This window comes from Mastacembelus armatus, chromosome 23 (assembly GCF_900324485.2).
Source record: "Mastacembelus armatus chromosome 23, fMasArm1.2, whole genome shotgun sequence".
NCBI lineage: Eukaryota > Metazoa > Chordata > Actinopteri > Synbranchiformes > Mastacembelidae > Mastacembelus > Mastacembelus armatus.
The window spans coordinates 9,390,401-9,413,297 of NC_046655.1; the positions used below are offsets into that span (position 1 = coordinate 9,390,401).

General features: G+C 38.1%; 1 protein-coding gene across 1 annotated transcript in view; it reads right to left on the reverse strand.

Annotated features, from left to right (window-relative positions):
• Positions 1 to 504: 504 nt before the first annotated feature.
• cacna2d4a (calcium channel, voltage-dependent, alpha 2/delta subunit 4a) overlaps positions 505 to 22,897 on the reverse strand; it is a 66,924-nt gene continuing 44,531 nt past the window's right edge. Inside the window, exons 27-38 of the mRNA XM_026326406.1 lie at positions 10,691 to 10,752; positions 6,243 to 6,287; positions 5,912 to 5,974; positions 4,976 to 5,046; positions 4,037 to 4,112; positions 3,895 to 3,947; positions 3,199 to 3,254; positions 2,841 to 2,861; positions 2,236 to 2,356; positions 1,437 to 1,552; positions 945 to 1,027; positions 505 to 622 (exon numbers count right to left, since the gene is read on the reverse strand). Of these exons, the coding sequence (XP_026182191.1) occupies positions 530 to 622; positions 945 to 1,027; positions 1,437 to 1,552; positions 2,236 to 2,356; positions 2,841 to 2,861; positions 3,199 to 3,254; positions 3,895 to 3,947; positions 4,037 to 4,112; positions 4,976 to 5,046; positions 5,912 to 5,974; positions 6,243 to 6,287; positions 10,691 to 10,752 (860 nt within the window). The 3' untranslated portion in view covers positions 505 to 529. The remainder of the gene's footprint in view (positions 623 to 944; positions 1,028 to 1,436; positions 1,553 to 2,235; positions 2,357 to 2,840; positions 2,862 to 3,198; positions 3,255 to 3,894; positions 3,948 to 4,036; positions 4,113 to 4,975; positions 5,047 to 5,911; positions 5,975 to 6,242; positions 6,288 to 10,690; positions 10,753 to 22,897) is intronic.

Sequence of the window (22,897 nt, forward strand, 5' to 3'; positions counted from 1 at the left end):
TGTGTCCTCAGTGTTTCCTATATTACAATAGCCCTTCTCTCAGTTGCTATTAAAGCATTAAAAAATAAGTCTGTAGGTAAAGTATTGTGGATAATAATGCATCGGAGAAGTGCATGCTTGCAGCTGCATATATAATATGCATGTGTGTCTTAAGTACTCAGCTCAGTGGGGTATGAAAAATGAAAAACATATTTCTTCCTTTGGACTTCATCATCTTGCATCTGGTGATTCATAATCCCCTTTTACCAATGCATGTCCAAGCTAACCAATGCCATCTCAAACAAAAAGTATCCATGGCAACAGCATCAATGCTTTCTTTGCAGGTTTTAGTTCAAATGTAATATTTTCCAGAGGTTAACCAACAAATACTCAAACCCCACATCAGATGTCCAGGAAGGGAGACTGGGTTTGTGCTAAATTAAATACATTTTTTAAAAAATCCACTTGAGGTGTCCAGTGTCCCAACACATCTTTTGATTTATTTCATCCTTCTTTAAATGAGAATTGGATGAAACAGTAATGTCCATCATCAGGAGGCAAGTGCAGAGAAGGAGAGACAGCTAATGAAGAGAGAAGCTGAAAGAGACGCAAAAGAAGCTCCTCCACAGTCATCAGCATTTTCCTACAGATAAAACAAAAAAGGATTTCACTGTAGATTCTATGTAGATTTAGATCATTGATACCAACATGATCAAACATTGTATAAATAAAATCGATTTAAAGAACAGAACATTCCTTTAGTTAGAAAATCATTTTGTGCACAGAGATAGTATGATAGGACAATGAATAAAAATAGATTTTATAATGTTTGCTATGCAAAAAATAGTTGTATACAAGTCTGGAAAACATATTAATATATAAATGTTTGAAATAAAATTGATCAGTGAAAAGTGTTGCAGTGGATGCAGATGTTGAATTTCAGAGTGAATCATTGAGAAGCTGACCTGTGGATGGTAGGCATGGCAGGACTCGGGGCGCCGGCGAATCTTCTGTGACCTCATCCTTTCACACTTTACTGAGTCATTATGTGCACCGGGGTCAAGAAGCAACAACAGTAATGTGGAGACGTTTCTGTTCCATTCAAAAAACCAATAATAAAGGGTTTTGTACTAAAAAAAAGAATGTTACACAGAATTTCACAAAAAAGGCACGCAAAGAATTTGTACCAGTTCAACCTGAATTAAATACACAGTTATTCAATTCACAACACAGTGAGATGGCATGGTAGAAAGGGAGAATCCATGCAGCAAAACATCAACTGCTCTACCAAATAAGACAAGTGGGCTTGTGCTCATAAACTCCCTGTGCAAATGCAAGAGGTGGACAACGCTGTGATTAATCAAAATAAGCACGCTCTGAAAATATCTAATTTAGTGTGAGATCATTTCTCAAGGTGAACCAGCAAACCCAATGAATACTAAAATTTTAAAGGATATATTTGACTTCCATGGGCTCCATGGTGATTGGTGCATACTGTCTGGAGCAGTCACAGTCTGCCTGCACTACCAGCATCAATAGGTTGCTCTCTGGTATCTGCTGCACCACAAACATCCTAAATAGATAAATATGAGTGTGAAAGGTGTGGAATTGTGAACACTAACAAAAACACAGACAGAAGACCTACTATGTTACATATAACATTACCACATTTTCCTGTAAGGGACACCCAGCCAGAGGAGACATAATGACTGATTCACTGATCCCCATTAAAGAATAATATGTAACACTATAAGCAGTGATTCTACCTATTATACCTCCTTTGGCCTCACGGGGGCATTCACACTCAACCTATGATCACAAATCTGCTGAGGTAATACTGACTAACCACATCTAGCATTTCTCTTTCTCTAACACACAAACATGCTGTAATGCTTCACTCTTTCTCCTCTTCCCCCTCAATTTGCCTCCCACTGTTTTTCCATCTCTGTTTCTGTCACCCACTCTACCAATCACTCTATTTTTTCATTTCCCCCTCTTAATACTTTCTTACAGTTTCCATCTCCATATGCTTCTCCATCTTTCTATAACCCTGCACTGCCTGATCTAATTCTGTTCCTTTCTACTTATTTCCCTCTTTCTGATACTCTTGTATAAACATACACAGCTCTCAGTATGCAGAGCAGAGCAAAGCTGAAGAAAATGGATTTTGGAAGGACAATTTAATATGACTGGTCCAGGGCTTAGAGAGGAGTGCGCTGCAGATTTGTGTGTGCATAAGTGTGCATGTGTGCTCACTTCTGGCAGCGTCCACACTTAATAATGCTGTTGGTCTCCTTGATGGACGGCTCGTAAATGAAGCTGGGGTACTCAGTGTCACACGGCTGCAGGATGTCCCCTTTTTTCTTATGAGCTGAGGCTGATAAAGAGATAGATAGGGGTCATGTCTTGAGCTTTGGTATATGAATGATTGTGTGTGAAAGTATGTGTGTGTGTGTGTGTGTGTGTGTGTGTGTGTGTGTGTAACATTTTGTTGGTGACTGACAGGCTGAGAGTCTTTGCCAAGAGAACATGGACTACTACTTAAATGCACCACACTTCAGTCATTTATTGCTCTTTCTACCATGACCAGAGACACTCTAGCTTACTGTGCACTCTGAACAAACTTCAGTATGGTGTCTGAGTGCAGGTAAAATGATGGGCCTGAAACCGGAAAGATGAGCCACAACAATTCTTTAGAATTACATTAGCTTCAAGTAAAATTTCTATCCTTTATTCTTGTTTTGAAGAATTTGTTTTGAAGTTCTGCTTGTTTACAGTGGTAACTATTCATGTAATCAGAAATACAAAATGCTTTGTTTGAATATACTGATCCTCCTCAACACTAGTAAACAGATACTCACACACACTGAAAGATGGCTTGGCTGGATGGAGGGATGTTGATGACGATGACAATGATGTGCAGTAGGAAGGAAAGCCAATGATTGACAGGTGAAGTAATGGGGTGGATGATTGTGTGATCAATGGAGAAACACAGGCAGATGAGAGGTGAGGGGATAACACTGGTGGTATCAAACTGACATAACATACATGTTTCTCAGTACTGTCGCATGTTTTTGGTGACAGGTAGCACAGAGGCAGACAAAGAAAATGATTTTTCCTGAACAAGTGAAATGTTGAGTTTTATTTGCCCAGATGTACTACATTTATTAAAGATTTCCACATAGAAAAGTATATTAGTGCTAATATATATGAGCTCACCATCTGCAAAACTCTCCATGTACCAGAAACCGCAGACATCAAACTCCAAGAGAAACCTTATGAAGAAGGGAAAAGAGGAGAGTGGACAGACAGAGGGAGTCAATTATGTGGCCATCATTATATACCAAAGCAGATTGCAAGCAGATTGCATGCAGCGTGAAAAAACTGGGCCAGAACCCAAAGTTGTGTCATGGGAATAATAAAATGGGTCCTCAAATTATTCAGCGGTAATTGAGAGCTTCGGTAGCTGCGTTATCTTAACTGGATAACAAACCTATTCTTTTTAATGAAGACATCAGGTGTATCAAGTAATTTTAGCCATACCAAGTCAGTAAAAACTGAAACTGCTCTAAATAAATAGAGGTGTCCCCAGAAACCGGCAAAATCCAACTGACTGTTGGTGGTAGGTTGACCTTTACCATACAGACACTGTTCTATTCAAATAAGATAAACTTGACTAATGCCCAATGGGAAAAATCATGTTTTTATATACCTCAACAAGAAAATAAACATTCTCCAAAATGTCAACCTGTTCCTGCATTTTTTTCTGATTAATTTAGTTTTACAAGGATAGACTGAAACTGTTATGCCAAAAAACTAATTTCCCTTTGTGTTAACAGTAAAATCCCCTTTATTTTGGACATAATTTTCTGAAAACTGCAACAGCCAATTCTGGTTGCCCCTAGCAACACTTACAGTAGGAAGTTGGAGAGGAACCACTTGAGTGCTGAAGCCAAACCATAGAAGGGCTGGAGAAACACACGGATAGATTAGAGTTAATGCAGAACGCATTGGATTATTATAGTAATAATATAGAGAGTAAGTTTACTGTACATACGCTGAGAAGTCGACGTGCACTGTTGACAGAGTGCAAGTTCATCTTACACATGGCCTGGTAGTCAAACAAAGACACCCTGAGGAGACACACACAGAAGCAGATGTTGTTGCTCTGCTGGCAATATTTCACCGACTTACATCGATCTCTTGACCCTCTCCAGATGATAACACGCGGAGCTGTATGCCTGATCCCTAATCCCTAACATAACTTAGAAAGTAACCTGAAAGAAAATCATCTCCTTGCTAGAATTTCTTTATGCCCCAGTGCTTCAGCTTTTTTTTTTCTATCCAGCTGAATGTAGTTGGTCCTCATGCAATACAAATGTGTGTATATGTATGCAGAGTCACGGAACTTCATGTATGTTGAAAACCAGTTATGTAATATCCTGTGTCAAACAAAGCATGATGTTTAAAAATAGCCCATCACTCATGGGATTTCAAATATAAAAGACTTGGCAAAAAAAGTGTGAGGAAAATATCCGGAGCAGTAAAATAAGCTCAAAGGAAAGCAAAACCAGGGATAACAAGATGGGTAAATTAACAACCTTCAGCACATACAGAACAACAACAAAACACAAAGACAACATCATTATAAAGTAATAAAAACATGCAGGATATGGTCTTCATATGCATACTATGTATAGCTTCGGTGTATAAGAATTTAAAAATAAAATAGGAAATATTTACATTTTGACCTCCTGGTTAAGACAATACACAACAGCAACCACTGCTGTTTGTGATACAGCATGGAGGGACACAATTTTATTCATGAGACAGATTCTAATGCATGGCGTATGCGCATGAGACCCTGGGATGCATAAAACATCACTTTACACTGTAGCATTGAGCTGCAGATATGTAATGTGATATTTCATAGATTGAGATACACAGATACTCAGGTATCTTTTCAACAAGTTATTCAGGTTATTAGAGACATTACCTTTTGAACATGCCCATTCTGATCAGAGTGGTCATCACTGATCCATCAATCTCACCAAAGAACCTCCCCATCTATCAGGAAAGAGGTTAAAGGACTTGAAATAGGGAAAAACAGTCAACTTAGCTCTAATGGTACAACATCTGTACACTAACATCTATAAATATCACGTATTAACATGCCATCTTGTTTGTTTAAGCCATACAAATAATGAGGTGTAAAAAAGTGTAATAAGTCTTGACCTCACTGTGAGTTTGCCAGTCAACCAGTGGAAACTCCTCTAACTCTCCTCAAAATCAATTTATTCAATAGTTCACTGAAAATATTGTGAAAATATAAGTTATGTCAGTTGAGAACATCATCCCCATTTATAATCAATTAATAACAGATGCCACATGAAGATAATTTTGAGATTGCTGTGTCTGTGTGAATGTTTAAAAACTGAATAAAAAAGGCATAAGTACAATAACTCACAATAAACCATCCCAGCTAGACAAAAATTACAGAGCACAATCCTGTTCTGCTGGGTTGTGTAATTGAAGCTGTAAATTATTGTCCCTTGTGAAAACTGTATTGCTGTACTAATTATATAGTTGTTGTGACTCGAGCACTGATTCATTTTACTGCTTACACTTACTATTGATAGTTAATGTGGGAAAAAGGCTGACTGGGAAGAGGTTATGGACGTCCTAAACATTAGCATCCATGTAAGCTCTTATGTAAGGTCTTTGAGACGTATTCATATCAGGTGATAGTGAAATATATGAATGTATTTCTAAATAATTGACACAGACTTGAATCTGTATTCAAAATGTGTTTCTTTTCTTGCTAGCTAATGAATATTGACAGGCCTAAGAGCTCTCAAACAATCAAGTCCGAGACTAAAAACCACTCCAACTCTGTGTCTGTGCGAGTGTGTGCTTGTGTGTGTAAACTCACATTATTGCGCTGTTTAGAAATTAGGACAAAGCCATTATTGTCAATCACATAACACTCAATATCCTGAGAGGAGAGAAGGAGACAGAAACAAAGTAATTTACTTAAAACGTGGAAAAACACCAGTGACAAAGAAAAAAATAAGCACAATAATTATATTTCAAACCACAAGCAACACAAAATGAAAGCTACACAGATAAATTTCTTACTAAAGTTGCAAAAGATAAAACATTTTAGATTTTAGGGTGCTGGAATACCCAGATATTGCTGTAAATCTTAAATTCCTTCTGGCTTAAAATAAATATATATCGGGCAAACAGTGGCATATACTCACAGAGCTGTCACAGCGTAGAGGACAAATTCCCTCGACGTTAGAGCACTACAGGTAGACAGAAGAAAAACACATGATCTGTCTTTGTTTGTCAGGGGAGGTGCTAGGCTTGAACATGTGTCAATGTCAACAAGTGCATGAGTATGTGTGTGTGAAAGAACGTGCCTGTGCTGGTGAGAAGGTGTTAATTTGTGTGTGATACGCCTTATCTACCTGTGATGGGCTCCTGAGTGTCTTGTTTGCAAGTTTGTGCATGTGTAATTACTGCGTGTCTGAGATTGTTTGTGTGTGTGTAGCTTGTTTTACCAGGGGTGTGAAGATGACTTCACACAGCACACACTTCACACAGCAGGTGCCAAAGATGATAAATTTGGTTCTTTACAACAAGTAGAGTGATGTGAAAAATGAAGAGAAGGGAAATTATGCATACTTACATCTGTGTCATTTGGCTGAGAAGAAAAAAAAAAAAGGGAGCATGAAAGAAAGAAACATTGCTTCCATTTATAACGTGTATGTCACTGCACTGCCTAGACTTATTCACTTATGAAGAACATGCTCAAAAGACTTTAGTTCAGTAAGGTTTCCATTACAGTTTTAACAGGTAACTATAATTACAATTTTAAAAAACAATTCATAATATACAGTATCTGTAAAAAACAGTTCTTTTCCTTCATCAGTGGACTAATCATGAGTCAAAATGTAAATAGTTCTCCTCTTGACTTTATGGAGACATCTTATGTCTGCAGTATGTTTGCTTTGGTGTCTATGGACAATATGCGTTTGGAATCATGGTCAGGATATATAGAGCATGTCGAGATGTGAATGAGACAATAAATCATCCTTCTCAATCTTATTACAGCAAAAGTCAGCTTTTCTTTTGGTTTCCCATTGCTACCTCTTGAAACACACCATAATTCAGAGAGTGGACAAATGGAATGGCTCAATGAGGGAAGAAATTTGAGGGAAACTACAAATATATGTTGCTGTTAATTACATAGAAATTGAATGTGGTCAGTGACATAAAAAAATGCACAATCTTTCAGGTGTTCACAAAATTGTATTCTCAGTTGGATTGGTAGATGGACTGATCAGCTGTGATCAGCATTCACAATTCCATGTTGTCAATATCTTTGGTTTATATAATTTACTGACAATGCATCTATATTACCACCTCTAGAAGCAGGTTCTTTTCTAACTTCCTAAACTGGAGCAGCACATAAAGTAATCACATGTCTCCTCTGGGAACTCCAGGAGGTGTCAAGCTGATGGTGAGAGCATCAATTATCAATTATTATTCCCTGAAACTCAATCAACTAATGACCCCACTGTCTGCTCATAAAGACACAGAAACACAAACATACATTAACTAATAATCAAACCAATTTATACTATTCTATCTTGAATGTTGCTATGATATAAATGTTGATTTAAAAATGATTAAATTGCATAAATGGCTCAGTTTCTGAAGATAATTTTTTACATTTTTATAAAATCATCTGAAAAGACTATGAAAATAAATATTTCAGTTACTGTAATTGCAGCGTACAGAAACACAATATGCAAAAGATAGTTACACATGGAATTATAAACCAAGAACAAACACCTGAGTCTTTAAGATAAAGGGCTTGTCAAAATGTGAATGGTAAACATCTATCATCTTTTAATTCCCATTACTATCAACTCACAGCCTCTCGCCACATCTCCACTTGCTATCAGACAGAATGTAGAAGCAATGGGCTGTGAGAGATATATAGGTGCTTACACTGTGGGATTCACACTTTATATCTAAAGTGATATATCTGTATGAAATTGTGCTTTTCAGATTTAAACAAGGTAGGAAGAGCAAACTCAGTGGAGTAAAATAAAGTACACATATTTGCAGCCTTTTTGTTGTTATTTATATAATTTTACTTCTTTTGCTATGGATGTAGACACACATAGAAACAGCAGACAGCAGAGTGTGGTGCTCTACTGTCAGAAGAATTTCCTAATAACATTCTGATGATTCCCATTAGATGGAAGCGCATGCTTTATTCTTACCCCGCTATTTTATAATTCATCAACTAATAACATCCTTTTTTTAAGGTAATCTGTAGGTAGTCTGACTTCGGTAAATCCTGCACTGTGATCTGCAGACTGTGTTCTTGCAATTATTCTTTCGCTCAAACATTAACAGATGAAGGTAATTTGATGTTGCCGGTAATTAATGCTTACAAATTATTAGTTATTAATGATTCTCTCACAGACACCCAGTGAAGGAGTAGTGCAAAACTTGGGAAAAAAAATCTTTTCATTAGAAACACAATAAATACAATAAAATGAAATGCTTGTAACATCTTTACAGCTACACAATAAATAGGCAACATATGTAACTGAAATCCTCATCATTTAAAATGAATAAATATATTAAGATTAAATTTAATTCAAGATATAGTGATCTCTGTCTGTTGCTGATTGAATCTTAATCTTAGGGAAAATATGACGCCATCATTGGCAGAATTCTGTTTAGATAGTAAGCTGTGGATACCAAGCAACTCTTTATTGTACTTCCTCCTGAATATTTTCAGAATGTACAGTTTCTTCATCCCAGAGGGATCAGAACACTTAAAATAGGCCCTAGAGTGGATTTTTGGAACACACACATAGGTCTATGGATGGACACACATGAGTGTACACAGTACTGAGTGCGCACATATGCATACACACATACACACACAGCCTATAAAAAAATATGGCTGACAGTGACTACATGAAAGAAGGATAAGATGATTATGCAAGCTATCTGAGAAGGAGAGGGTGGGTTAAGGAGAAAAGCTGAGGAAAGAATGACGGAGATGAGAAAGGAGAGACAACTGCAACCACTCAGGAAAATAAAGGGGGGAAAGACTAGAAAAAGTTCAGAAGCAGAAGCGGAGAGGGGAATGGAGAAAACTGATAATGCAAATTACTTCCTATACAACATAAATCTAATAGATAACAAGACTACTGCAAATTATGCTAATGCATGTAGCTGATGAAAATGGACATAACAGCACACTGGTGCACAGATGGTTATACATATGGTTCCTGTCACATTAACATTTACAGACACGTACACATATACAGTGCTCTCTTCTTCACACCTCCACAACCACACACACACACACACACACACTTGCTGCTGAGCCAGTTGTGGTAGCTATCCATCATTTAATGGCTATCCAGCAGCCTTAATGCTCTTTTAACTGTTGTCATTTACAGCAGTGGGAGCAGAGAGGAACGGACAAACCATCAAATATCTTGCTGCAGCAAAGGTGTCATGCCAAATTAAGCATGCTTTCCCTGAACAAAATCTTTTCTTCAAGCTCTGGCAAAATACGGACGATACTAAGATGCTCTTCTGAAATCAGTGCTGATAAAATCCTCTGAGCAACACACCAACTATCCACTTAAAACAATTTAAATTATGATATTTAATCCTTGAAAATAATGTGTTAGGCAGTGTGTAATGGTGGGAGCAACAGTATGAAAAACACTGCATTAAGCTCTGAGTTAAAGAAAGTTTAAAAGCTGTAATTACTCACTAGTGAAGCAGAAAAACAACCTATTACAGCATTTACTCCTTGTCATACAATATTACTGCCAATAGGACAGAGGCAACGGGTCAAACCCCTTAAGAACATAGTCTGTTAAGCACTAGCCATGTCACAAGAATTTAATGTAATCCTTTCTTCTGACTATAAAATAAATGAATGAAGGTTTCTGCGTGAAAGCAGTGTAGTAAGAATGACATCTGACAAAATTTAAAACTTCCTTTGCACTGGCCCCAGAAAACTCCTATATAGCTGCACAGATGTTACAGTAATCACTTCAGGACAGAAAGCAGAAAACCTTCAAAGAAGTTTTTTTTTGGCTGCTTTGGTGATGCTGGAGTTGGAAGGAAAATAATATTCTTCAGTAACTACAAAAAACATAATTGTGATGTTTGAATTCCACAAACATTCTTCAATATAACTCCTGTAGTTGTAAATACTTCAAACATTTTTCAATTGGAATGATATAGTGCCATAATAAATGTGTTTTATAGGTGAAAATTAAAACTAAAAACATAACAGCATAATCTTAACAAAACTTGGAGCAATAATTCAATAACTGTAGAGTTTGTTTCCCAAACAGTGCAGAGTGGTTCCTGACATTTATGATGCATATTTTAAAATATAGAATAGTTTCCACAGAAAAAAGATGACAAAAAGTTGAAGAAATAAATAGCTAGAGGTCAGCAAATAGTTACATTCATAGGTGGGTTTGTCTTTATTCATCCTGGTCAGTGTCATAATTCTCATTTTGCAATAAAAATCACAATAAACTATGCAGGACTCATTCATTGGACGGTCTTCAGGATAGAGTTCTGTTTCCATACTTGTCAATGAACTAATGCAGATATTCACTGGAATGAGCGAGTCCGTACATACCTGTGCCATTATGGCCCATAATCTGGACTCTAGCACCTCCAGGGTCATCTGGACACCGATGGCTACAGAGACAGAGACAGACAGAGCATGAGAGGTCAATCAAGTACAGTTTTTAGCACCTTAAAATACAAAGGAAGAGGTAAATGAATATGGTAGAAGAGGGAATAAACAGAGAGAGAGCAGGGCAGGCAGAATGAAGAGAAGGCTAAGGGAGGACAGGAAGAAGATGAAGAGTATAATTAGTAAAATACTGTTTAGATTACTAATAGTAGCGATGTCCCAGATGTACTGTGTGTAATTAAAATGAATGCTGTACAGCATGCTGCAATGTGATAACAGTTTTTATACTGAAGTGGTAGTAATAACAGTAGTTGCACTAACAGAAATATATAAGTAGTATAAAGTAAAAGCAGTCAAAGATGGCAGTACTATGATAATATTTGCAGTTTAAGTGCTGGTGATTCATTTAGAACTAATGGTTGTAGCAGCAAGAGCAGACCATAAATGGAGAGTGAAACTTTAATTCCAGCAGTTTAGACAAAAGAACATAAACGAGTAGATTAATGTTTCAAGGTGAGAGACTACAGTATATCTCTCTTGGCTCTTCGGCTGGAGGAGTAGAAGAGAACCTGCTGTACAGATCAGCTCTGCCTACAGAACTCAACTTATGAAAATCCTTTTACAGTAACTGGCCTTCTGAGCCTCAGTACTGCTGTGTGAACTGACTATTCTTAGACATTACTTGTGTTTGTGGGCGTGCACGCATGTGTGTGTCCACCCTGTGCCTACAGCACAGAACTCTCAGTCACAAAACATTAAGCCTTAAATTAGTGTGTGTTTGTATAAGTTTCACATTCAAACACACACACACACACACACAGTGGCAGAGTGACTGCTTGTGTCAGCTTAGGGCTGTATGTCCGTCAGCATTTCAGTCAGCATTGGTAATGCAAAAAGAAACTGTAACCGCATAAGTTCTCAGTGCACACATACAGTATACACCCACACACACAACAAACGCACACACTCTATGAGGGAAGATGCAACACTTCATATTAGCATAAAGGACTCAGCTTTTTTCTCCCAGTCACTTTGTGCAGCCAGCCAGAGAAAGCTGTCGTGGCTCTCACCAAACACATAACACACATTTACCAACTATCACGCATCTTTACACCTAGAGATAGATACATGTACTGTATATCTAACCTCATAGCATACATCAATAACCAAACACACTTTACACTACACATACACAGAGAAAGTGTATGTATGTATGTATGAGAAAGTATTGTGGGGAAAATGTGTTTGTTACTAATTTGGTACTATATTTATGAATCTGAATCTACTACTACTTACTGTATTTCAGCCATTAGTTTCCATTAATTTGTGAAATTTAAATAGCAGGCCTGTGAAATTATCTTGAGTTTTATAAGCCATCACACTCAACATCAACATAGATGCAGCTGTTGTCAGAGCTATAGGCTGAACATTACTCACTTGTTAAATTGCATTAGGTGATGAATTATGAACTGCTAGGGATAAGAATAAATTATGAGCTGTACATCCTCAGGGGGATCAGTCCAGATATTATGGGAAAAAAGCTCTGACATTTTATGTCTGACGATGTGTGTTTCAGTTTGTAAGAGCCTGCATGTTTGGTTTGTGCGTGTGTCATGAATCCTGTCCAATCTCTTGAAAATCAGTCGTGATGCTCAAGCATGGCTGTAATCAGCCCCTAATCAGTCATGTACGCAGAAAAGTTTGTTAAGCTGATTGGGGAGTTGTTTATTTCTGTTCATACAGCTCATACGGCTCCAGGACGGCTGATCAAACATTTTAATAGGTGTTAAAATGGATGGACTAGTATATGGAAAGCCAGAAAATGTGTTGTCTTTTAACAATAAAGATTTGTCTATGAACTTGGGCAGATGTGGATATTAAGAAACCAATCTGATCTGTTCTTTTCTCCAATATGAAGAAAAACAGTCACATTTAAAGATGCAAACTCAGTGCCCTTTCCTCTGTAACAAAAGCACATGTCACACCACGTGAGCTTCTTCACGTGTGAATTTGTTGTTCAGGTATTTAAACACCTAACCATATATTAGGCACCCACTCTACTCAATAGTGGTAGTTTTTTTTGAAGACATCTCCCTCCAAGATAATCTCAATTAAAATGTTGGGAGGCCATTAGAGAGGGCAGCAGTAATCTGCCTTTTTCCCTCTCTGAGTTGGAGGCTGATAGGCCAAATCTAATTAAAACCATCACACTGATCCCTGTGCGTGCTATAATAGACTTTTTTTTTTCTATAATGTATGTGCAACCATTTAACACTTAATATATGTTCGGTTTGCATATAATTGTGTACACAAGTATATGCATGACCTTACATGCATGCTAGAAAAAAATATCTGTGCTTGTAAGCCTGATTCTGTGTGTATCTGTGCTTGTGTACACTCACAGTTGCAATTAGAGCACACTGCCAATCACAGTAGAGTTTGCTTTCATCAGGAAAAGAATTAATGATGAAATAAATAAAAAAATTAATGCAACCAAGAGTCAGAGTTAATTGGTCATTATACTAACGAGGTAGAAGGATGAGAGATGGAGGGAAGTGAACTGTGAACGATGTGAAAAATGAAAAGGCGGACCAGAACATGGGCAAATAGACTATAGAGTTAGAGCCTTACTGTATTGTTGAATATGCATATTGACAGAGTGTATGTCTGTGAGTGTATGTGAGGAGGTACTTAAGAAGTCAAAATAAATCAGGAAAGGTAGAAAGACACAAAAAACTGACAGATGAACATAACAGACAGTAAAGAACAAGGCCATAATCCCACACACATGCACAAGAGTGTACATATATGTCTATCCTGCTTTGAAATTAAATATTCATAGTGCAGTAAAATTAAGGTGCATGTACAGTTAAGCTGAATATGCTGGCCCTGCATAGCTGGTAGATGTACAATAAATAAATTGTGAAAAACATTTGGCTATAGAAGTCTGTTACAAACTTTATACATACAACATTAGATGCTTCTGTATTCACACTGTGGGATTCATGCCATCACTATGCTTGTTGATTATATGGAAATGATCATGTATACTCAATCAAAGTGTACCTCTGAGGTCCCTAAAAATTTTCTGCATATTTCTGTTTGTGTAGCTATTGTAGAAGGTTATTTTACTTTGTGTATGCTTTGGTTGGAAAAGAGGGTGGAGATTGTGAAGGTCTATAAGGTCTGAATGTGTAATCATACATTCTTGACATTGATTAGCTTCTTTATGTGTGTGTGTGTGCTGTTCTAAGGCGGCACACGAGGTCAAATTCTGTTAAATGACCAGTGAGTAGAGCAAACGCTGTTGGCTCCACTAGCAAAATCTTGGAGCAGGGGCTAAATATATAGGAAACGCACACATGCACACACAGAGTCAAATAGTCTCTAGGCACAGAGGGGACACTGAAAATAAGGCCGCTAGTGAGGAGGTCATTTCACTCATCTCTGTTTCTCTTTCACACACATACACACAATGAACAGTGCTAAACTTTTGTAATAGATCATATAAAATACACATAAAGGGAGAGGAGACAGCAAGAAAGTTTGAGAGGGAAGAAGTAGTCAAGGACACACAAACACACATACACAGAACAGACTAAAAAAGGAAAGAGCATAGGCATGACACACACAAACACACACAGAAAGGTCACCAACACAGCACAGACATTGTAATCAAAGGAACAGATTAATTGATGTAATGGAATCAGTTAGTGCAGGTGAGAGAGAATGATGGAGGGATGAATAGGGATAAGAGTGAGGACAGGAAAGGAAGAAGACAAAAGGGCGCAGGGATTGAAAGAGGATGAATTGGTTTTTAATAATGTTATGAGTTGGGAATCCTTTCCATTTCAACCAAGTGTGACTATTAATAATACAGTGAGTGAGATCAAATGGTTGTGCATGAACGTGCATGAAAGAATGTGTGCACATCTCATTCTTTCATATGTTCATCTGTGTGTGTGTGATTAGGTATAAAGACAACAACAGAAGTGGAGGTGGGAGGTGAGCAGAGGAAAACAAGCACTTGGGTGATAGTGTCCTTGTAACTAAGACAATGTGTGCACTACATCTAAATTTGAAACAAAAAGCTGCTTTTAAAATTTGGGTTTATTAAAGTTTGAGTAGTATTTTTGTAGTTTTCTCACTCATTCTGATTAGTAATAATAAAGTTGTACTCTTCAGTGTGTTTTAGTGTGGATTATCCTTTGTAAGCATTGAAAACTCTTCTCTTATGTGTTTCAGAGTAACAGATTCACAAAAGCTGTATTTTGGTGCCTTTGTGCCACATTTGAAGTCTTAAGAGTATGTAGACAACAAGATTACTGTTTATCTGAGCGAATGTCAAAGGCATATCATGGCTCTTCCTGAATGAATTCACATTTTTATCTGCCATCTTGTACACACACTCAGTGTTATACGCCAACAAAGATACACATCAACAATGATAAAGACACAATCATACAGGCACGGACATGCAATGATGATAGTTTTCTCTCTTAGAAATGTCACTTGTGTTGTCTTGCTATATGTCTCAAACACAGAATATATAATTACAGTTTTTATCAACAAATGTCAAACACCGTTCAAACATTCAGAGGTTCAAAACATTGCTTCTGTGCGTTTAAGCCATCATCTTTTCTTTTGCACCTCTTTAATATGTGAGTAATTGATCCTGTGAAAAGCAAATGCACATTTGTACGTCTGAGCACAGTTTCTTGGCGAATACTATCTAATGAGAGGTGACTAGCATTTGCAGTATCTGTCAACTCTCAAATCTTCTTAGTGTGACTAATAAAAAATAATACAATGTTCTCTCGGTTTTTTAAATGTGTAGTGCAGTACTTTAGTGAAAGATTAGAAAAATGAATACTGATTTACAAAACACTGATCTCAGTGACGTAAACTTCCAATAATGCTTGCATAGATACATAGTGTGAACATGAATTTTTAAATCAGTTATATTTTGAAACTATACGCTGCAACATGTGTCTCTGTTTATCAGCAGATCAGATATTTTTGTTCTCATACTGAAACACCATCCTTCTTGTAATGCTGGCAATGGTACTGATGATTTTTCAACAGTTGTAGGTCACTCTGAACAAGAATCTTTTTCATCTGACTAGAAGAAAAACTAATTTCCCACATACTGAACCACAAATATCAAACTCATTCCGCATACAACAACCTTTCACCTAAAAAAGAAAAAATAAAATTACCGTCTGTTTCCCAGAAGCAGCAGTGCAATGTTCACCAAAGCCTCAACAGATCCCATAACTTTCTAATAGTGGATGTTCAATACGCTGATGTTGCCAGGCAACAAACACTGCACCAGCCAGTAAAAAGAGTTATGACAAATTCTGATCGACCCCTCAGAGAAAAAAAGTTCAGTAACTGTTGATTATTAAGACCAGTTTGAATGGAAATCCTGAATGTCTTAAAAAACACACATGCCCCCTGCCAACACACACACACACACACACACACACACACACACACACACACACACACAGGGATTTAACACAAGAAATAAAAAAAACAATGTTCATATTCAAAGAAGCAAAACATCACACAACAGATATGCAGAAATGTTGGTCTTAACTTTTACTGCTGATAAACAATTAAAGCTGACCTCTGACCCTACACTTTGGAAAGTTGTGTTTTGAGACAACTTTAATAGAGTGACATAAACATACACATACACATGCACACACACACACACACACACACACCTCTGTGCTGAAGCTCGCTAACCTCAAAGGAGTTGCCAGAGGCTGCACTGACATCACGTTACCAAAGCAACAGGCAGAGGGCTGTGATTGGACGAAAGGATGATGACTCAACGTCCCTTGTCCTCCTCCTCCTCCTCTCTCTCCAGAAGTGTCTCTCGCTTTCTCATGCACAAACTTTTTGAATGTCAAGGATGCAGACAGAGGTGCACGCACAGGCAGAGCCACATGATGATTTTACAGTTAAAATAATGGTGGCACACGTTGGCATGGACTAGCCAGCACTGAGTTACACACAAAGGACAAGGACAAACATAAGGCTGCAAATTTGACTGGGTTATCACTAAATTATAAATATAAAAAAGACAAATTAAGACAAGTTTACACAGGTGAATTAATGTCTTTATTTTTAAGCCCATTAGCACAACTGGAAGATAGACAAAGGATTCAGTAACCCCAATTCAGCAGCCTTAAAGGTGAAAGAACAGAGGTGACAGGGTGTTAAAAGGATGGTCAGTTTCTATAAAATGGAATAAATGCTGATTTCATTGGATATCCAAACCTTCTAAGTCAGCATAGCCTACCTTAAGTTAACCTAGTTTCACAGTCGTTTCAAGCGGGCCTGCTCACTAAATCATTCATAGTGGAGAGACGAGGAGAAACATGTTCTTCAGTGTGTGTGTGTGTGTGTGTGTGCGTATGAGAGAGAAAGAAAAAGAAAGGCAAACTGCTAAGCTGCTTTTTCTGTTTACATGGAAGTTTGGGCTGAAAACATTCCAGTTTCATCACAGATCAAAAGGGCATTAAGTTGGTGACATTCTGTTGCACTAATTTATTGTGAAATTCAATTACCTACTCTATCTTTTATAAGAGAGAGGAGATCAACATGGTGCTGTGTGTGTGTCTTTTTGTGTGTAATCAGCCCTCATCTATTACCTTACTAATTCAATTTTATTATGGCATTAAATATTTTAAAAAACAATTAAATATTTTGGGAAATATGCATATGTGCTATTTGATGAAGACCTGTATCTTTGCTTGGTACTTCTCTGCTGTATCTGCTACAGTCAGATACAAATCATTTCTGTACTGGCACAATGGCACCAAATGCAAACATGCAAAATGCACATATGTGACATTGCTATTGATCCTACTGAACTCACTCTCAATGCAAAAAAGCATTTAAAAAAATAGGGAGGAAAAAAGGGTAAAATACAGAAACATAGAAACAACAATATGCTATGTAACTATCTTGACCTCTCTCGAGTTCCTACTCTCATCTTCCTACTCTTCTGTTTCTATCTCTAAGAAGACAGATGGTGATAGCTCACCTCTAGCCTTTTTATCTTCCAACTGTCCCTATCTATTTTTTATTCATTCTTCTATTACTCTCTTATTGCTTGTCTTGTTCACTCTTTTTCATTTTGCTCTGTGCACATTTTTTTGTCTTGCTGTCTCTACCTCACCTCTTCTTTACCTTCTGCTTTCCTCTTCACCTCTTTCCCTCGCTCTCACCTCTTGTCTGTCCCACACAACTCTCTCTCTCCCCCTCTTCTTTTCCTCTAGGAAATCCCTCTCTACCATCTGTCTGACTGTGATGAATTCAGAGCCTTTCAGAACAAATCAACTTGGACAAATTAATGAGACTCTCCAAAGGGATAAACTTTGTGTGAGTGTGTCTGTGTGTGTGAGTGTGTCTGTGTGTGTGAGTGTGTTTGTGTGTAAGAGAGAGTGTGTGCATCTAAAATGCTTCATAATCTATTGCCTGTACCACTTAATTTATCCTGCAGCGACAGATAGCGTATTACAGGGAAAATAAAACTGACAAGCTGCACAGATTGAGTTTTTTTAAAGTATTATAGGTCAGGATCCCAGATGGGCCTGTTGTTGGTCATCCCCACGTTACCTGCAGTTTTAAGTTAATACGAGGGAAACAAAAAATATCATTTTGTTGTACATATTTACAGGTAGAAAAACATGCAACACCAGGACATATGGCGTTTCAAAAAGAGGCATACTGATTTCACTAATCTGTTTAAGCTTAGTGAATGGTTTACCATGACAGTTCAGAAAATATTCTTTCAACCTAGTCCACGTTATTGACACAACATTTAATATTTAATACAACACTGTGCTTTACAAACAATTTGAAATGAAAGGAAAGGTAAACAAGTATTCCAGACAAGGCTGACTGCACAGCAAATGCAAAGTCATAGGCAATAGGAATACAATAGGCTATACATACATATACATATATATATATATATATATATATATATATATAATAAAATGAAATCAAACAGGATTGATTTCTAATGGAGAAATCACGACTGGCTATATTGACCAAAGAGCCATAAAACTGTCTGGTCAATATGAGGCTAATTCACCGATGAAAGAAAACAGTGATAAATGGGAATGGAGACACCAGTGACTTCTAGGATGGAACCAATCCCTCTGTCCCTGTGTGTGTGTGTGTGTGTGTGTGTCTGTGTGTGTATGTGTAAAAAGATGGATAGTGCCTTGAAGTCACTTGCTCTCTGAAGGAACTAGTGGTTGTAGCACTAAACGTGTATGGCCAGACCTGGGTTAATACAAAGACTGGAGCCAATTCATCTCACTGACACTCACCCAATAGCACAGTAAATTACAGGGCATGGGAGGGGGGTGAGGGCGTGCGTGTAAAGAGACTGAGAGTAAAAAAGAGAAGTAGAGATGAGACAGAACTACAGAAAAAAAAAGAGAAGAAAGGAGATGCTGTAGTAAAGGGGGGAGATGGTATGTTTCCACATAGTCCACACAGTACCTTATATAATGAATGCAACAGAATGGGATTAAACTCATGTATCATCAGTATAAAAGAAATGAACAGTGAGGAGCACAGAGGTTTTATTATGCCGTTTAGATAATAAACTAATATTCTTACCAAAATGGCAGAGAAACCCTCAGTGAGAGAACGGTAGTCAGACAAAAAGGTTAAAAAACATCCACTTTCTTGCTCTAAACCATTGCCTGTAATCATTTTTTGTAACACATATTTCCTGCATCATTAATGGAACAGAACTGCTCAAAAAATTGCCTTGGCACTCAAAATGGATCCCATGCCAGAAGACCTCTTTGCCAGGCACAAAAACAGCCCAAAAAGTGGACACATCCCCTTGGACGACCAAATAAATCAAGCTCACCTCGTGTTTTTATCTAGTGTTAAAAACCTCTTCCCTCTCAATCAGTGAACAAAGTCTCAAAGGAGGTGCCTGAGGAAATTGGGCCAGTCACAGTATATACACTCTTGCTTATAGAATTAAAGTGACTTTTACAAACTGGGTTTTTACCTGAAGAGTACATAATTTGAATAAGTTGTACTGTAAAAACTAATATTTATCATTATAATAATACTACTGTATTCATTATACTAATATTACTGTAGATCCGAAATCATGTTTTCTACAAATACTGAATCTCTCTACACATAAGCCAAGTAGTCATGTGCTAATTAAAGTGGATCAAACTACCAAAGACTCTTAGTACTTTATTTAATTCACAAATGGCAGTGGGAAATAGATCATCATCGATGGGCTTGGGTGACAGAAACTTTTGTGTCCTTTTCATCCTTCATGGATTGCTTTTAGGTTACATCACAGACAGCTGTCATGTCATCTGCTCCAAACTGAAAGGTCACTGAAAGTCAAAGTTGAAACAGACTCGTAACACAGACCGTGAATCTGGAGAGCAGTCATAGGATGTGAAATTCAAGTGTTTATCAGAAGATTTTCCATCTGCATGCTATCCCATAGGAAAACTATTATATTTTACTAAATGTGTGTAATGAGCTTAAGCATGGTGCAGAGCATGTATTAAATTTAATTATAAGTGTCTGAAAAATATTTCAAAACTGTCAGATACAACAGACAAAACTGAAGAATCTACACTCAAACAGCTGTTTTCCCATGGATTGTCGAGTGCTGCTGAAAACTATTTTCAACATTGCAGGCCTCTAAAGCACTATATCAAGTGTCCACTATGGCAAAGTGTCCTTCAGCCTGGCACTAAATTCTCCACTGCTGAAAGGATGCGTCACACTAGCTAACTGGTCACTGACCCCTGCACTCTGGAGGGGAGGACCAGGGCTAATTACCCCTTTGAGACAACACACACACACACACACACACACACACACACACACACACACACACACACACACACACACACACACACACACATACATACAGAGCCATTACCTTTGCTGTTATATAAACAGACATCAATTGTACTTCAAAATGTCCTTCAACAATAATAGACAACAAAATATATAACATTTATGTCTAACAGCATATTGGACCTTCCCTGCTATTTGAGGCATTCTAAGCCAATCATGTTGCATTAACCACCATTGAAGAGTGTGTCCTATACAGCCAGCACTGGCAGCAGCTACTGGCAGCAAAACTAGATTTCTGTTTGCCAGGAAGTACATTCAAGACCAATGAAGCCAGCATGGCACCCACGTTTGGACAGGAAACCGGACTCATGTTCAGATAGTATTTGTGTCGGTGTGTGTGTTTGTGTGGCAGCTAAACATTTAGTGTTTTAACTGGCCTTTGCAAAAGCCTGGAGCTGATGACAGACAGTGATGTGCACAGGTAGGTACACCTGACAACAAACAGAAGGGCTGGATGACATGGTCCCAAATCTATGTTATGGTAAATTGTTACAATTATCTCAGGAATGACACATGCAACACTAAGCACTTTAGCAGCTGCATGAATGCATTTCCTGTTTTATGCTCGGTCATTGCTTGTTTGTCTACTGATTAATTACAGTACGTACAGTAAGAGAATCAGATGCTAACGTCATCTTTTCCTGGATCAACAGCAGACACGACACAAATGGAAGTGACGCTAATGAGAGCAGTGAGAGTGAACCAAAATTGTTTCAGGTCATAAGACTAAAACAATAAGAACAGAGCCAAGTGACACCTCGCACTACTGGCCACGATACCACTCCTTAGGAATGGCTTAGGGCAAGAACACAGGGTCTTTCCATCATATAATTCTTTGTATTGTGAAGTTGGTGACTAGTGCAGCTTTAAAGTGACAGGCCATTGATTTTTTCTTTGCCAGTTTCCATGCCACTTGTTCAAGGAAGGTCAAAGGTTACAATCTGCTACACAGGAGATTAATGTTTTGCTCAAGGACACTTCAGCTGAGCAGGCATTTACTCTTACAGGCCTTGAATCCCAGCTACGTGACCACAGGCAGCACATGGACAGTCTCTATTATACCCATATTAAAAGAACTAACTCAATAAATATTAGCTGGATGGGGGAAAAACACCCTGAGCTCATAGGCTATAAAAAGAAAGACAGTTATAAAAACACCTGAATCACAAGTGTACTCTTGATAATGCAAGTGCCCTTAGAGAGACAGAAAAAGATGCCTGGCTGGTGAAAAAAGTTTCAGTGCAATCCCTTATGGAAACAACTAGTCTCTCATTTAGACACTGCCAACTGCGCCAAATGATTCACATGCTCATTAACAGCACAATGTGTGTGTCAACTATGATTCAGTCCATGTAAGGAAGCAGCCAAGCAATTATATGCTGTGTGCAAACAAACACAGAGTCCCCCCACCATTTTATCATCCCCCTCACACACCTTTTACTCTCCCACCCCCTCTCTTTCTGTCTTAAACACTGTCTCCAGTGTCTTCTAAAGGAAACTACTTTGGTTTCTCACAATGACTGTCACTAATGAACACTCACCATCTAACATCACTAACCATCACTCCAACCTTTACGCTGAAATATTTCATTTTCCCTTTTGATGACCATCTTTGTCTCCCTAAATGTGGCCTGATTATTTCTCCCCAGGATGTGAGTAATTCGAGCATGTACATGTTCCAAATCCAGCGTGCACATACGGCCATGTGGATGCACCAACATACTCTACACACACAAACGCTCACACACAAAGGCAGCCGTTACGAGAGCTGCCACAGGGAATAGAATGGAAATGAAAGCCAAGCGAGGGAGACGTGAGGTGAAAAAAAGGAAAAAGAAGATAAAAAAAAACGAGGGAGGAGAAAAGCCCATGTGGCAAAGGGAGATTCTCATCTTCACCGAAATCAGCTGATTCCTCCCTCCCTCCACTGCACTCCACTTCATCTCTTTTTGTCTCTCTTCCATCTCCCTCTCTCTCTTTGGCCTCCCTCTTTCTCTTCCTCCCTCCTACCTTTATCTTTTTTCAACCAACCTCTCAATTTCTCTTGCCGCCTCCCACTCTCTCTACTTTCTCCTTGCCCTCCCATCTCTCTCCTCTACTCCCTCTATCACTCCCTCGGCTTTCACTCTTTTGTATTATCACTCTCTGTATTCCACCTCCCTCATCCTCTCTCTGTCACTGTGGGAGAGCTGCAGGCAGACAGAG